A 15,921-nucleotide genomic window follows, 5' to 3' on the forward strand; every position below is an offset into this window, starting at 1 on the left:
TGCAATAACCGCCCGTTGAGATGACATTTTGATGAGCCAGTCGTCGAGTTATGGAAACACCTGAAGGCTTGCGTCCGCAGGGTGGCGGCCACTACAACGAGGCACTTCGTGAATACCCTCGGGGATGAGGCGAGTCTGAAAGGGAGATGGTACTGTAGATGGAGATTCCCTACCCGGAATCTCAGAAATCTGCAAGAGGCCGGATGAATCAGGATATAAGTGTAAGCCTCTTTGAGATCCAGTGAGCATAACCAATCCCCCTCGTCCATCAGGGGGTACAAAGTGGGGAGAGAGGCCATGCAAAACTTTTTTTTTGACCAGAAATTTGTTGAGAGCTCTCAGATCCAGAATAGGGTGCAAGTCCCTGGTCTTCTTGGGGACCAGAAAATACCAGGAGTAAAATCCCTTGTCCCGTTGGCACAAAGGAACCTCCTCGACAGCTCGGAGGCGAAAAAGAAGGAGAAGTTGCGACCTGTTGGGAGGACACTCTCTTGGAGGAAGGTCTGGAATTGAAGTGAGTACCGTTCCCGAATGATGGTGAGAATCCAGAGGTCCGATGTAATCAGCTCCCACTGTTGATAAGAGACTGAGACGACCTCCTATGGGCAGGAGAAAAGGCTGCTGGACATAAGGGGGTGTTATGCTCTGACTTGGATTGTCAAAAAGTCGACGTTAGTTTAGCCGCAGCAGGGGTCTGAGGCTTTTGTGGACGCTGCTGCTGCTGACACCTGGGCGGCAGGCGGGAAAAAGAAGGCGTAGACTTCTGGGGATAGTGCCGCGGAGGAAGCTTATATGGCTTAGCTGGAGGAGCCTTTGCCTTAGGCCGCACCAGGGAGGCAAAGGATTGCTCGTGTTCCGAGAGATGTTTGGTAGCCGCTTCGATGGAGTCATCAAACAGCTCATTCCCCAAGCAAGGAAGGTTTGCCAGACGATCTTGCAAGTTGGGATCCATATCCACTATGCATAGCCAGGCCAAGTGGCACATAGCCACTACAAAGGCCGTAACCCTAAAGGACAACTCAAAGGCATCATACGTGGCTTGGAGCATAAAGAGACGAATCTGAGAAAGCGTCTCCTGAAACCAACGGAACTCCGGCAGACGGTGAGCAGCCAAATCAGAATGGAAAGACGGCATGGTCTTAATGCAGTGTTTAAAGTAGGACGTAAAGTTGAAGTTATAATTTAGGACCCTATTGGCCATCATCGAGTTCTGGTAAAGACGAAGGCCAAACTTGTCCATGGTATGTCCCTCCCTGCCCGGGGGGGACAGCAGCGTAGACCTTGGATGGGTTAGATTTCTTCAAAAAAGATTCCACACCAAGGACTGATGGGACAGTTGCGCTTTCTCAAACCCCTTGCAATGGACCGTTCGATAGCGAGATTTCATCTTGGAAGGGATAGTAGGAGTGGCATAAGGGGTCTCCAGATTCCTGAAGAAAGTCTGTTTCAAGACCGGATTCAGCGGGAGACAGAGAGATTCCCTGGGTGGATGAGGAAGCTCTATCTCTGACAAATATTCTACGGTATATCTGGATTCAGACTGGAGATCCAGCTGAAGAGCCTTACCCATTTCAAAGACGAACTTGGTAAAGGAGGAAGCCTTGGAAGAGGAAGGCCCCTCAAGAGGCGAAGAGGATCTAGACCTCGGAGCAGCTGAGAAGGAAGGGGAAGCCTCTCTAGAAATTGAGCAGGCATATACGTGTCCAGTAACAGGGACACCGAGGAGGCTTTGCTATGCGACAGTGGAGGAGTCAAAGAGTGCCTACGTTTGAGCAGCCTCGAAGGAGAAGACCCTGGAGTCCGAGGAATGGAGACCCGTGGGGCATGCCTCGGAGAGCCCAGGGAGGAAGGAACTCTCCCGAACAGCCTCGAGGGTGTTCTCGACTTCGACTTGCCTCGACTCGGAGACCCAGGAGCCGTGGAAGACTGCCGAGGTTGAGACCCATGCCCAGGCTGCACAGAGGCCTCGATGGACCTCGAGACCCGAGGCACTGGAGACCGTCCCCTCCGAGGAGGGGAGTCCTTCGGCCACTTAGAAAGCAGGTGCCTCGAGGACGAGGCAAGCTTAGCATGGTGCCTCAATCGAGGCTTAACGGCTGGCAACTCAGGCCTGGAAATATGAGGAGAAGAGTCACTTGAGGACAACTAGCGAGACTGGCGAGGCTTATCCCGAGGAGCCTCGGTAGGGCGCTCAGGCTGGCTCGCAGGGAGTGAGATCGAGGCAGGGGCAAGCTGGGCCAAGACGGACAAAATTTGTGTGGTCAGGATGGCCTTCAGCATGAACTCGAACATGGGCACCGAGACCAATGGATCTGGTCGGACAGGTGCAGCTCCATTGAGGGCGATGTCGAGGAAGAGTATTTCCTATGTTTGGAGGCACATTTGGAGGGAGGTTTTGTAGAGGTTGGCATGACTGCACTCGTTGCCTGGACTGCCTGAGATTCCTTGGAAAACTTCTTTGGTAGTGAATCTTGAAAGAGGAAGAGGAGACTTACCCGAAGACGGGGCCTATGAGGCCGGGGGCGACTTGATCGAGTCCCTTGAGGCCAAGGTCGCTACCAGGGCCGAGGCTGAAGTCGAGGTCTTGTCCTCCGGCTGCTCCATATCGCCGAAGAGCTTGAGGATCCGAGCATGCCGCCTACAAAGGGTCCGCGGTTGAAGAGTGGCACAGCGCGGGCCGGACTCAGTCTGGTGGTCGGAGCCCAGGCACTGAATGCACCAACGATGAGGGTCGGTAATGGAGATCACCCAACCACACTATGTGCACTTCTTAAACCCGGTGACAGGCTGAGACATAGGGGAGAAAGCCAGCTGCGGCCGAACGAGACCAGGCGGCCTGGTCGAAACCCGGGGGCCCCCGGGCCGAAGGAACGGAAAAAAATAACAAAAAGGGTTTTTTTTGGTGTTTTTTTTAAAAGACGTGATGCACAGCAACTAACTCGTATAAAACAATAAAGCAAGAAGGCACTTAGTAAACACGCAGAGCTGAGAGACAGGGCTTCTTGGCTCCGTGGAAAATTAAGAACTGAGGCCACGTTGAGGAGACGCGCGCCCTGACTTGGGCGGGAAAGCACTCACGCATGCGCGGTGCTGCACTCGCAAACTTTGAAGATCTTCAAGCAAGTTTGCTTGCGAGGCTGTCCACTACGGGGCTCCGTGGATGACGTCACCCACATGTAGAAAATATGCTGCCTGCTTGTCCTGGGATAATAACCAAGTCTTTGAAGGTGCTCTTCTGACTCTGCAGTCTTATAAATGGGTCAGCATTATCAGTTTTCAGCTCTGCCTTTTGGCCTGGCAATGGCACCCTGGACGTTCACCAAGGTAATGGTGGTAGTAGCAGCTCATCTGAGGAAGATGGGTTTGCAAGATCACCCATATGTGGATGACCCATATGTGGATCAGAGTTCCCTCGTTGGAAGAGGGGCATTCTGTGGTGGAAAGGGTGCTCTGGGTGCTGGAATCTTTGGGCTGGATCATCAACTTCCAAAAGAGCCACCTGCTACCCACATGATCCATAGAATACCTGTGAATTCTGTTCAATACAGCAGAAGGTCACGTTTACCTGCCTGAACTTCACAGACAAAAGCTGTGTATGCAGATTTCAGCCCTGTTGCAGAAGTCAGCTCCAGTGTGGGACTAGTTGCAGGTGTTGGGCTCCATGGTGGCCGCACTGGATGTGGTCTCCTGGGCCAGGGTGTACATGTGTCCTCTTCAACATGCCTTGCTTTCTCGATGAGCGGCACACCGGAATGCCTTGGAGATGCATCTGCCGTGGACGTTGGAGGCCAGAGCAAGCATGGCCTGGTGGCTTCACCTACAATCGCTCTGCAAGGGCGTGCCATTGTAGATTGCCTTCTGGATTGTGGTAACCACGGATGCCAGCCTTCCAGGCTGGGGGCTCACTGCGATAGTCTTCCCCTTCAAGCCTGTTGGACCCCGTCGCAGAGGAAGTGGTCCATCAGCAGGGTAGAGCTAAGGGCCATCCGGCTAACCCAGAGAGCATTGCAGACTCATCTGGAGGGATAAGCTGTTCGAGTTTTTTCCGACAATGCAAAGGCAGTGGCCTATGACAATTGACAAGGAGGGAACCAAGAGCTCTCCTTTGATTCAGGAGGCTTGGCTTCTGTTCCTTTGGGTGGAATGTCATCTCCTGACACTGATGGCATGCCATGTGGCCGGAGTGGACATTGTTCAAGTGGATTTCCTCAGTCACCAGAGTTTGGATTCTGGTGAATGGACCCTGTTGCCTCAGGCGTTTCAGAAGATTGTGCGACGTTGGGGTAAACCCTTCCTCGATCTCATGGCCACAGCACAAAACAAGAAAGCACCATGCTTCTTCAGCCGAGGATTCGAGCCTGGAAGTGCAGGGATCGATGCACTCATTTAACTGTGGCCTCCGGATGTTCTACTATATGTCTTCCCATCCTGGCCGATGATAGGCAGGGTTCTTCGGAGAATTGCGACTTGTACAGGCCGAGTCATTCTAGTGGCTCCCGATTGACCCCGAAGACCCCTGGTACACAGATCTGATGCGACTGCAAGTAGGATGGTGTCTGCGCCTGAGCGCCTGCATGGACCTTCTTACTCAGGGCCCAGTGGCCATGGAAGATCCGAGTTGCTTTGCTCTTATGGTTTTGCTCTTATGGCTTTGCTCTTGAGGGTGCAGTCTTAGAACGAAAAGGCTATTTGGAGCTTGTAATTGCCACACTTCTCAAATCCAAGAAGTCTTCCATGGTGTCAACCTATGCTAAAGCGTGGAGCAACTTCAGACAGTAGTGTACCCAGGATCAATTAGACCCTTTTTCGGCTCCTGTGTTGCGGGTTCTTACTTTTCTCCAGGCTGGTTTGGATAAGGGCCTCATTAAGAGTGGCGTAATTAAGAGTCCAGGGGCCCGATGCACTTGCTGGCCCTGCAGATTGTCAGGAAATTTCTGTGGACTGGCACCGGTCCACGGACCGGCGGTTGAAGAACAGTGGTCTAGAATGTCTTGCCTATCTACTGGAAAAGATCTTACCAGGGTAAGTACATAATCTCCTTTTTCTGGGCACTTCACAGAATTTGATACAAGCTTTACAGGTAGCTCAGAATGCAACAGCAATACTTATTTGTGTAAGATCGCGATATGAACATGTGACTCCAATTCTGAAGTGACTACATTGGTTTTCAGTTTGGCAGAGAGTTGAGTATAAGGTCTTACTATTGCTATTTAAGGCATTGAGTAGCATCATATCTGTGATTATTGCAACTAATCTGAAATTATACCAGCCATTCAGAGCTTTGAGATTGATGACTCAAGCAAAATTAGATGAGCCTTCTTTTAAAATAGTGAGATTGGAGCATTATCGCTCATCGGTCTTTTCCATCACGGGCCCAAAGCTCTGGAATGTATTACCGTTCTCTTTATGCACACTTTAGGACATGAAGGAATTTAAGAGAGTTTTGGAAAACTTACTGTTTCAGAAAGCTTATGGGTGATGTGAACAAAATGAGCAGAATGAATATGAAGCAGAGTTACTTATGGAATTGTGCAATTAGTGTTGTGTATGTCATTGAATTTATGAATGTTTTGTACGCTGCCTAGAAGGCTTGATGAGTGGATTATAAATAAAAACAGCATCCTGGAGCCCTTTATCTAGTCTAGTATATGTTCTGAATTGTATACATCTACTATCTGGGCTGTTTTTGAATTGACATGCAATATTTTTTAAAACTAGTAAATGGAATAAGTATGACCTTTCATATCTCTTAATGTGGTGTTCTTTCATTTTAGATGGGGACTTCCAGCCACATGAAGAGGAAGATGATGAAGAGACGATTGAGGTAGAAGAGCAGCAGGAAGGAAATGATGCTGAAACACAATGGCAGGAGGTTGAGTTGTTGAGAAAGGAGAGTGAGCTTCCTCTAGAAGAACTGCTACAATCTTTAGCCCCACAAATGCTGGCCAACTCACACCATATCCTGAGTTCTACCAGTGAAGATGATGAGGATGAAGAGGAGAAACTAACCAAGTCTTTGAAGGTGCTCTTCTGACTCTGCAGTCTTGTAAATGGGGAAATGTTAGTGACTTGCACCTGAGCTTGTTCTATTTTTAAGGGAAGGGGCACTCAGTGAAGATGTATGAAGAAGTGCATCTAAATGTAACATTCTTATGGAGATTGTTGCAACAATGCATTATGGAAGCTCATGTGTTCTAAAAGAGTATGGGAAAATTAATGGTTTGGATGTAGGTTTTCTCCATTGACAAACCATGACAAAATCAACCACAGCAGTGGGTGACTTTATTTGATGGCCATTGAGCAACTGTCTCAGAGCTCTGAAAAATCTGGAAGGATTTCCTTGGTATGTAGAGGAACTGCTGATGGTCACTGCCTCACTGAATGTCTCTTGTTACTGCTGATGGGTTTACGCTCTTCTGTCAGCAGGTGGAGACTGAGACACTAACTTGGCTACAGTACAAGTGGGCTGTGCAGTCCCCATTACAATCAGTCTTTTCTCAGTGTCTAGCAGGTGGAGTGGTAAGATTGTACAGTCTGTGCTGAGGTTTGTTTTGGGCCTGTTTTTCTGATTTAATGAATATTTTCTTGTCCCTTTTGCTGTCCGGACAGATCTTGGGGGGTCCTACTAACTTTGGGGGTGCCACACGTGGAAGGGTTTAGTCCCTCTCCCCATTTTCCCCACCTCCCTAAGTTTTCTGAATTTAGTGGAGCCTCAGCTGTAGTACGCCTGGCCACCTGTTTGGCATAGACTACAGTTTAGAGTGCCTGTGGGGTCTGCTCTCTTGAGACAGCTGTGAGAAGTTAAATAAAAAGACACAAGAAATAAAAGGAGCATACTGTGGTCCTGAGGCCGCCTTTTAGTATGGCATTGTTGAGTGGGTTTGTTTTTTGGGTTTGTTTTTTCAGTTTCAAAATTTTATTAAGAAAAAGCAAACACAAACAAATCAACAAGAAGCTAACATGAAAACTGGACAGTCCTAAGAACCCCAATCCCGCCCACCCATCCCTACCCCCATCCCATCCCACCCCTACAGTCTTACAGCAAAAACACACAAAGATGTTACCTCTGTTGGGTCCTCCACACCGTAAAAACATCCCAGATCTTACTATAAGCCGGCATGGCCGCATGTCTGAGTGCAGTCAATTTGGACATTAACTGGAGATAGTTCAATTTAGCGTAAAACAATAAGAGTACGGGACAGTTGGGTTGCTTCCATTTCGCAGCCACCCCCAAACGTCCAGTTGTGAAAATAAAGGCCACCAAATGCTACTCAGCCCTGGTATAACCCAGCAACAAGCTGGAATCAAAGGGTAATGTTTCTGTAGCACTCGCACCACCACCTGCCCCACCTGATACCAGTAGCGCTGAATCATAGGGCATGTCCACCACATGTGGAAGAAATCCCCCCGGTGGGCACAGTCCCTCCAACATTGTTTAGAAAAGGTGCTGGGAAACCGGTGAAGCTTGACAGGTGTGAGATACCAGTGGTAGTACATCTTATACCCATTTTCTATGGTGGTGTACAATACAGGTAGTTGAAGCTGCCATGCCACCGGCCTCCCTCACAATTCCAACACCCCTTCCCAAGCATCCCTATAGGGGTCTCAAAGGGCTTCACGAAGCAAAAGGGCACGATACATGTGGGAGATACTTCCCCTGCCCACCCTGGAATGAAGGGCCCGTTCCAGGAAGGTCTCCTCCAGACTAAGGTCCCAAAAGGGCTTGCTATAGAAGAAGGAACGCAACTGGGTATATACAAAAATATCCCGCATCGTAAGCCCATATTCATCACTAAGAAAAGCAAAGGAAAGGACCTCCCCATCCTCCCAAACTTGGCCCAAAGTATGAAGACCTTCCCGCACCAAGTAATCTCTAACCGGTTCCTCCCGACCTACATGGAAACCCTGAGCAGTACAAATGGGGGTATGCAAAAAATATACCCACTCCGGGGACATGCTCTTACGCACTTTATACCAGGTGCGCGAGATCATAGCTATATAGGAATTATCATGGTGAAGCCTGTCCCACAAAGCATCCATTGGAGCCCATGGCATCTTCCACAACGTAAAATCGGATAGGAAAGACTGAACCATGGACAACCAAGGGCGATCTTCATAGTTAACCCACACCGCAATCTCTTGCAACAGAGCAGCTTTATACTACAGACTGAAATTGGGTATGCACATACCTCCCTGTGATTTACTTTGAAAGAGGATAGACTGGCGGACCCGAGGAGGCCTCCTTTTCTAAATATAGAGAAACACCCTCCTATGCAGGCTTTGAAAGAACGCAGGGGGAGAGCGCAATGGACAAGGCCAAGAACAGATACAGCAACTTAGGCAATATAATCATCTTCACTGCAGCAATCCTACCAAGCCCGCTAACATTCAAACCCTCCCACCTGTCCAATTCTCCAAAAATGGACTCAAGCAAGGCAGGGAAATTAGCCTGATAAAGCTCTGCCGGATCAGAAGTCAATGAGACCCCTAGATATTTGATGGCCCCAATACCCATTGGTAAGGGAAGGCAGATTGTAGTACAACAACCTGCTCAGGTGGCATGATAAGGTTCAAAATTTCTTTTTTTTTCTTTCTTTTTTTTAACTCTTTATTCAGTTTTAACTCTTGCAACAAGTGTACAAAATTCAACAGATAATTCGTACAAATCACTTGACATTCTAACAATTATTGTCAAATGCATATAAAAAGACCCCTTCCCCACCCATCCCATTCTTCAGGAATAAACCCATTAAATCACATAACATACCTCCCCATCCCCACATTAAATATAGTCCTATGTAATAAAAAGGTGTCCAAGGTGTCTAATCATTAGAATATGCAATCAATGGCCCCCAAATCTTTTTGAAACTATTATAATTTCCTTGCTGTATAGCAAGCACCCTCTCCATTTTATAAATATGACAAACTGAATTCTACCAAAAGGTATAATTAAGTTTAGTATAATCCTTCCAATTTCCAGTAATATGTTGAATGGCAACCCCCGTCAGTATAAGTCAGTATAAGGTATAAGTATTTGGATGACATTGTAAGCAGCGTGAGAAAACTAATGAATGAAATGTAGTTGTTAAGGCACTTCCCCCGTCCTGAGGAAGATACGAAATGCATTGATGGGGTGTAGTGTAACAGCGACATTGCACTAATAAAGCTAAGTTATCTAGGGGATAAGAAATGTTCAGTATATTACTTGAAAAAGAATCAGAAAGAATAATAAATTATTGAAATGAATGAAATGACTAAGAAAACATGAAAGAGATAAAAATTCAATGAATTGAGATTCTGGAAATGACTTTAAAGATATTAGCATATTTATTTATTTATTAAAGAGCACAGAAAATGTATGAAAAATTAGAATTAGAAACAGTGTAAAGAATATAAAAAAGAGATTAGAATAGAATAGAGGACACATTTGGTGAGCCAGTGACGAGTGCTGCTACATTATACTGCAGGAATCAACAAGCAGACAAGTGGCATTCTGAGATTCCCCTTGTGTCTTTTAAAAGTATTATAAGACTAAAACAGAGCACCCAAATAGAAGACCCATATTCATGGTCGCTTGGAACGACTGTCTCTGTAGCCGATGTTTGCCAGATGCCAGGCGTTGCCATCTCGGATGCTGTGGCTTGGTCCGTGCTTCCATCTCCATCGGGGCCAATTCAGATGTAGGCTTAAGTTGAGGGAATTTCTCCATAGCTTCTTCCTTGGAACGGACCCTATGCAATTTGCCCTCTTGATAATAGGCAAGAGCAAAGGGGTGCTGCCACTTATAGTGGGTGCCCTGATCTCAGAGCAATAACGTCAAGGGGCAGAGCTCTCTAAGCCGCTTCAAAGTTACAGAGGCTATATCCTGAAAGACTTCAATATCTTAGGAGTCCCAGGTATTAGGACCATGTGTACAGGCCCATTGCAAAATTTGTTCTTTCACTTTGAAACTGCAGAAGCAGGCAACAATATCTCGGGCCACATTAGCACGAGACCGCCCCAAGGCCCTGTGAACTCGCTCCAGCAGCATCGTAGGGAGCTGAGCCTTCGAATCCTGTTCTCTCAAGATAGCAAGAACTATATGCCCCACCACAGTCTCAGCATTATTATATTCAGGTGATTCAGGAACAACCCGGAACCGTAGGTTACATCGCCTCCCCCTGTTCTCCAGATCCTCTATTTTGTCAGTGAGCTGCACCAGGGTTTGCCTAGTGTCTTTTTCATGAATACCCAGGGCCTCAAGCCGGTCCTCAAGATCCTCCAGCTGTTCCTCTGCAACCGCTACCTGCTGCCCCACCGCCACTAGTTCACCTCGGAGGTCTGCAGTCAGAGTAGAAAAATCAGCTTGGACCTCTTTAAGATCGGCCTTAATCTCAGCCATCCACAATTTGAGGTCCGCCAGCAATTTCGATGGTGGGGGTGAGTCAACTGCAGCAGTCGCGCTATTCAGCATCGCAGGCAAAGTAGATGCCATCAGGTCGCCCTCGCGTTCATAGGCCACGGGCTTCGTGTTTGCAAAGTCCATAATGGACTGCTGTTTCTTCGCCGCCATAGCGTGTTCGACCAGTAGCAGAGGTAGAAATACTAAAAATCACCCGCTCAGCGCAGCTGCGATCGTGGGAGGGGTGAAATGCAGGCGAGAGGCAGACGGAGCTCAGAGATTAAGCACCCATCTTGGGTGCTGACGTCACTTCCTTCGAGTATGGGTTTTAAGTGCATTCATTATCCCAGGACAAACAGGCAGGTATTCTCACTAATGGGTGACGTGATCCAACGGAGCCCTGATGCGGACGCTTCTTTGAAGAAAACTCAAAGTTTTAAATCTCCCGCACCGCGCATGCGCGAGTGCCTTCCCGCCCAATGCACTGGGCGTGACTCCTCAGTTCTTACATTTCCGCAGAGCCGAGAAGTCCGTCTTCGATTCTCTGCGCAAAGTTCCTTCGCTTGTGCCTTCTAAGTCCACGGTTTTGATTTTAATTGATCGTAATCGCTGATTTTCATCGTGTTTTATTGCTTAAAAAAAATTAAATAAAATAAATTTCTTCGTACCGTTCGACCAGGCAGGCCACGTGGCCGCAGCCCTGCGGCTTCGATCTTGCAGCGGAGCTTTTTCGGCCTATGTCCCGGCTTATCACCGGTTTTAAAAAGTGTGACAAGTACCAGCGCGCGATTTCGCTAACGGACCCTCATCGACACTGTGTTCGGTGTCTCGGGCCTGAACACATCCCGAAAACGTGCCGGCCTTGCTCCACACTCACCGCACGTGCTTTCAAGCGCCATTGCGTCCTGTGAGAATCGCTCTTCATGGAGTCCTCGACGGAGCCATCGACCTCAAAGGGACCCGCACCTTTGACATCATCCGCAGCCCCACAGTCTTCCATCTCTGCGGCGCCGAGTCTCATCAAGCCCGCCTCGTTTGTCCCGGCTCAGATTCCAGCGCCTGCTGTGATACCTTCCTCAACCTCCTCAGGTCAGGTAGCCCAGCAGCCCATTCCCCCAGTCAAGTTGAAAGTGCCCAAGGCCTCGAAGTCCAAGCACTCACACGCTGCTCCAAGGGAACACGAGGCCCGTGCAGGTGGTCCCATTTCAGATGCGGATCCATCCTTGCTGGTCTCGTTCCAGACCATGCTACAGAAGCACTTCATCGAGCTCTTTACCACGATGAGGCCTCAGCTTCTCTCTCAAATCCAGCCTGGGCACGCGGAGGCCTCCCGTGAGGTCGAGCCGCCTCCAGTGCCTCAGTGGGGAACACACTCTCAACAGGGAGCAGAGTCTCTGCGAGTGTCTGATCTGGCAACAATGCATGCATCGCAAGGAGCAGAGTCTTTGCCTATGCCACCTTTGGAACCGATACACTCGATGCAAGGAGCAGAGTCTTTGCGAGTGCCTCCGTTGGAGCCGATTCACTCGATGCAAGGAGCAGAGTCTTTGCGAGTGCCTCCGTTGGAGCCGATTCACTCGATGCAAGGAGCAGAGTCTTTGCGAGTGCCTCCGTTGGAGCCGATTCATTCAATGCAAGGAGCAGAGTCTTTGTGAATGCCTCCATTGAAACCGATCACCCCAAAGGGGGTTCGAGCCTCAACGGCAGCAACCCCTGCTTCGATCGACCGCTTCCAGCCCCATCCACTACCTGGGGGCCTCAACGAAGCCTGCCTCACCCTGTCCATCGAGGCCAACCTCTCGACACCGATCGAGGCATTCCTCGAGACATTCATCCAGGCACGCCTCGCCTCGACGGAAACAGGCATACCTGGACTACTCACCTCCACCGATGCCAGAACTCGAGGACACAATGGGATCTTTCTCACCATCTCGATCCCTGTCCCCAGCAGACCCGGAAGCCTTGACCTCATCGAGCCCATCACGGAGCCAGGCAATGGGAGACCAACTGTCCATCTCCTCGTTACTCTGACAGATAGCTGAGGACATGGACATACCGTTGGACACGGGTTTCAAATTCTCAAAGGAATACCTGGAGACTATGCGCCTCCCTCAACCACCTGCTGAGTCCCTTAAGCTTCCGTTGCACAAGCTTCTGGACCAGACCTTCGCTCGATGCCTCGAGACACCTTACTCCATTCCTGCTGTCCCGTGTAAACCGGACACCAGGTACCGCACGGTCCATCGCAAAGGGTTCGACAGCTCTCAACTCTCTCACCAGTCCCTGTTGGTGGAGACATCATTGAAGCAATCCCATCTCTCCCAGGTCTACGCTGCCGTCCCGCCTGGCAGAGAAGGAAAAACCATGGACCGATTCGGCAGGAGAGTGTACCAGAACTCCATGATGGCCTCGAGAGTCCTGAACTACAAGTTTCACTTCACAACATACTTGGAGTTCCTCCTATCGGTATTCCAGAAGTTTATGCCCTACGTGGACACGAGGGCACACTTCGAGTACCAAGAAGCGCTGGCTTCGCTATCCCAGTTCCGGGTACAGTTGATGCAGTCCTCGTACGATGCCTTTGAGCTCGCGGCTCGAGCAACAGCGTGCTCAGTGGCCATGCGCCGGCTGGCATGGCTGAGGACCATTGACATGGATCCCAACCTCTAGTACAGGCTCGCACACGTTCCTTGTGTTGGCACCAACCTCTTCGACGAATCCATCGAGGCGGTGACCAAGAAGCTATCGTTTCATGAACAATCCTTCCAGTCCATCCTGCGTCTGAAGCCCAGGCCTGCTTCTCCTCGCCAGCCTCACCCACCGTTGGTATTCCAGCGGTGCTACCCTCCAAAACAGGCTCCCCCCAGCAGACATCCTGTGAAGAGACAGCACCCGCAGAAACACCAGCATAAGCCTCAGCCACCGGCCGCACCTAAGACCCCCCAGCCCTTTTGACTGTCTCAAAGAGGACATTTCCTCCATCGTCCTCCCTTTCTCTGTAAATCAACCCATCGGAGGCCGCCTCCTTCATTTCTACCACCGATGGAAGGCTATCACCACAGATCTCTGGGTTCTTTCCATCATAAAAGAAGGATACTCCCTTTAGTTCCACCAAGCTCCTCCGGAGCACCCTCCAAGAGAGTATCCTTCCAACTTGACCCAGACCGCCCTTCTTCTTCAGGAAGCTCAGGCCTTGTTACAGCTGGGGGCTGTCGAACCGGTCCCCCAGGACCAACAGAACAAGGGTTTTGCTCCCGATACTTCCTTGTTCCAAAGAAGACGGGCGACCTGCGATCCATCTTGGACCTCAGGGTATTCAACAAATATCTGGTCAAAGAAAAGTTTCGCATGCTGACCCTGGCATCACTCTACCCCCTCCTCGAGCAGAACGATTGGTTATGCTCACTGGATCTCAAGGAGGCCTACACTCACATTCCAATTCATCCAGCCTCCTGTCAATATCTCAGATTCAGAGTGGGACACCTTCACCTCCAATACCGAGTGCTACCCTTCGGCCTGTCCTCGTCACCCAGAGTCGTCACCAAATGCCTGGTTATGGTGGCCACAGCACTCAGGAGCCAGGGCCTCCAGGCGTTTCCTTACCTGGACGATTGGCTCATCAAGGATTCCACATCTCAGGGAGCCGCTCTTGTGATCCAGAAGACAATTTGGTTAGTGCAACATCTGGGATTTGAGATCAACTTCCTCAAATCCCACCTACAACCGTTCCAGACTCTTCCCTTCATTGGAGCGATTCTGGATACTACCCAACTCGGAACGTTCCTGCTGCCCCCACGCAGGGACGCCCTCCTTCATCTCTGCCACTCAGTATCCTCTCGCACGTCCATCTCAGCGAGACAAATGATGGTCCTTCTAGGCCACATGGCCTCTAGAGTTCACGTGATTCCGCTTGCCAGACTTCACCTCAGGATTCCCCAATGGACCCTGGCGTCCCAGATGTCCGACCCTCTGACTCACCTCATCCGGGTCACTCCTGCTCTACAACAGTCTCTTTGCTGGTGGATGCTCTCCTCCAATCTATCCAGAGGCTTGTTGTTCCACACCCCCCAGCACCAGAAAGTCCTCACGACCGACTCGTCGACTTATGCCTGGGGGGGCCCAACTGGACGGCCTCCACACCCAGGGTTACTGGACCAGCACGGACTGCCAGTGCCACATCAATCTCCTGGAACTCAGGGTGATCTTCAACGCTCTCCAGACAACTAGGTCGCCATGTACTACGTGAACAAGCAGGGAGGTACGAGATCGGCCTCCCTCTGCCAGGAAGCTCTGAAGGTGTGGGACTGGGCGACTTGCAACAAGTTTCCAAGTTTATTATATAGTTTGATTAATCGCCTAATCTATATTCTAGGCGATATACAAAATGGTTACAAATATCTAAAAACATAGGTAAATTATTACATAGACATACAGTGTTTCAAAAACAAAACAACAAAAATTCATAAATACAATATAGAAACAACAGGAAGATTATTTAAAGGTTACAATCTGTATTAAATTTAATATAAAGGTAAAAACAATGGGAGGGAAGACAAACATGAAAAAAAGAAATATAAGATAAAGATGGATTAAACAACACCTTCCTCAGAGCGGTCTACATTCAAGGGTCGGACAATGCCTTAGCAGACAGCCTGAGCCGTCTTCTGCAACCTCATGAGTGGACCCTCAACTCCACGCCCCTGCATCATATCTTCTCTCTGGGGAACGCCTCAGATAGACGCCCCACAATTTCAAACTGCCTCACTTCTGCTCCAGGATCTACACCCCTCAGCGCCTCGAGGCAGATGCATTCCTCCTGAACTGGACGAATCGCTTTCTATATGCGTTTCCTCCATTTCCCCTCATCCAAAAGACTCTAGTGAAGCTGAAGTCAGACCATGCCACCATGATCCTGATTGCTCCACGCTGGCCCAGACAACCTTGGTACTCCCTTCTACTTCAACTCAGCAGCAGGGAGCCATACCTTCTACCAGTCTTTCCATCTCTGCTTACACAGCATCAAGGATCTCTGCTTCACCCCAACCTGCAGTCTCTACACCTGACAGCTTGGTTCCTCTCAATGTAACCCCTCTCCAGTTTTCTCAACCTGTGAGAGACGTCCTGGAAGCTTCAAGGAAGCCCGCTACTAAACAATGCTACTGCCAAAAGTGGACTAGATTTTCTGCTTGGTGTTTTCTCATCATCATGAGCCACAACACTCCTCCTTGTCCAGTTTTGGATTATCTTTTGCACCTCTCTCATTCTGGTCTCAAGTCTACATCGATACGAGTGTAATTGCTGCTTTCCATCAGCCTCTCCAAGGGAAACCTCTCTCTGCTCATCCTGTGGTTTCCAGATTCATGAAAGGACTCTTCCATGTCAATCCTCCCCTCAAACCGCCTCCGGAGGTTTGGGACCTCAATGTGGTTCTTTCTCAGCTTATGAAACCTCCATTTGAACCTCTTCAGAAGGCTCACCTGAAGTATCTCACTTGGAAAGTGGTGTTTCTCATTGGCCTCACTTCTGCCCGAAGAGTCAGT

General features: G+C 49.4%; 1 protein-coding gene across 2 annotated transcripts in view; it reads left to right on the forward strand.

The window, feature by feature from the left end:
• The window catches only part of SRCAP (Snf2 related CREBBP activator protein), an 891,636-nt gene that overhangs the window by 300,529 nt on the left and 575,186 nt on the right, over window positions 1-15,921 (forward strand). For both annotated transcript variants that reach the window (XM_033945009.1, XM_033945008.1), the window contains exon 8: window positions 5,775-6,022. In XM_033945009.1, the coding sequence (XP_033800900.1) occupies window positions 5,775-6,022 (248 nt within the window). The remainder of the gene's footprint in view (window positions 1-5,774; window positions 6,023-15,921) is intronic.

The sequence above is a fragment of the Geotrypetes seraphini genome, chromosome 5 (assembly GCF_902459505.1).
Source record: "Geotrypetes seraphini chromosome 5, aGeoSer1.1, whole genome shotgun sequence".
In the NCBI taxonomy this organism is placed as follows: domain Eukaryota; kingdom Metazoa; phylum Chordata; class Amphibia; order Gymnophiona; family Dermophiidae; genus Geotrypetes; species Geotrypetes seraphini.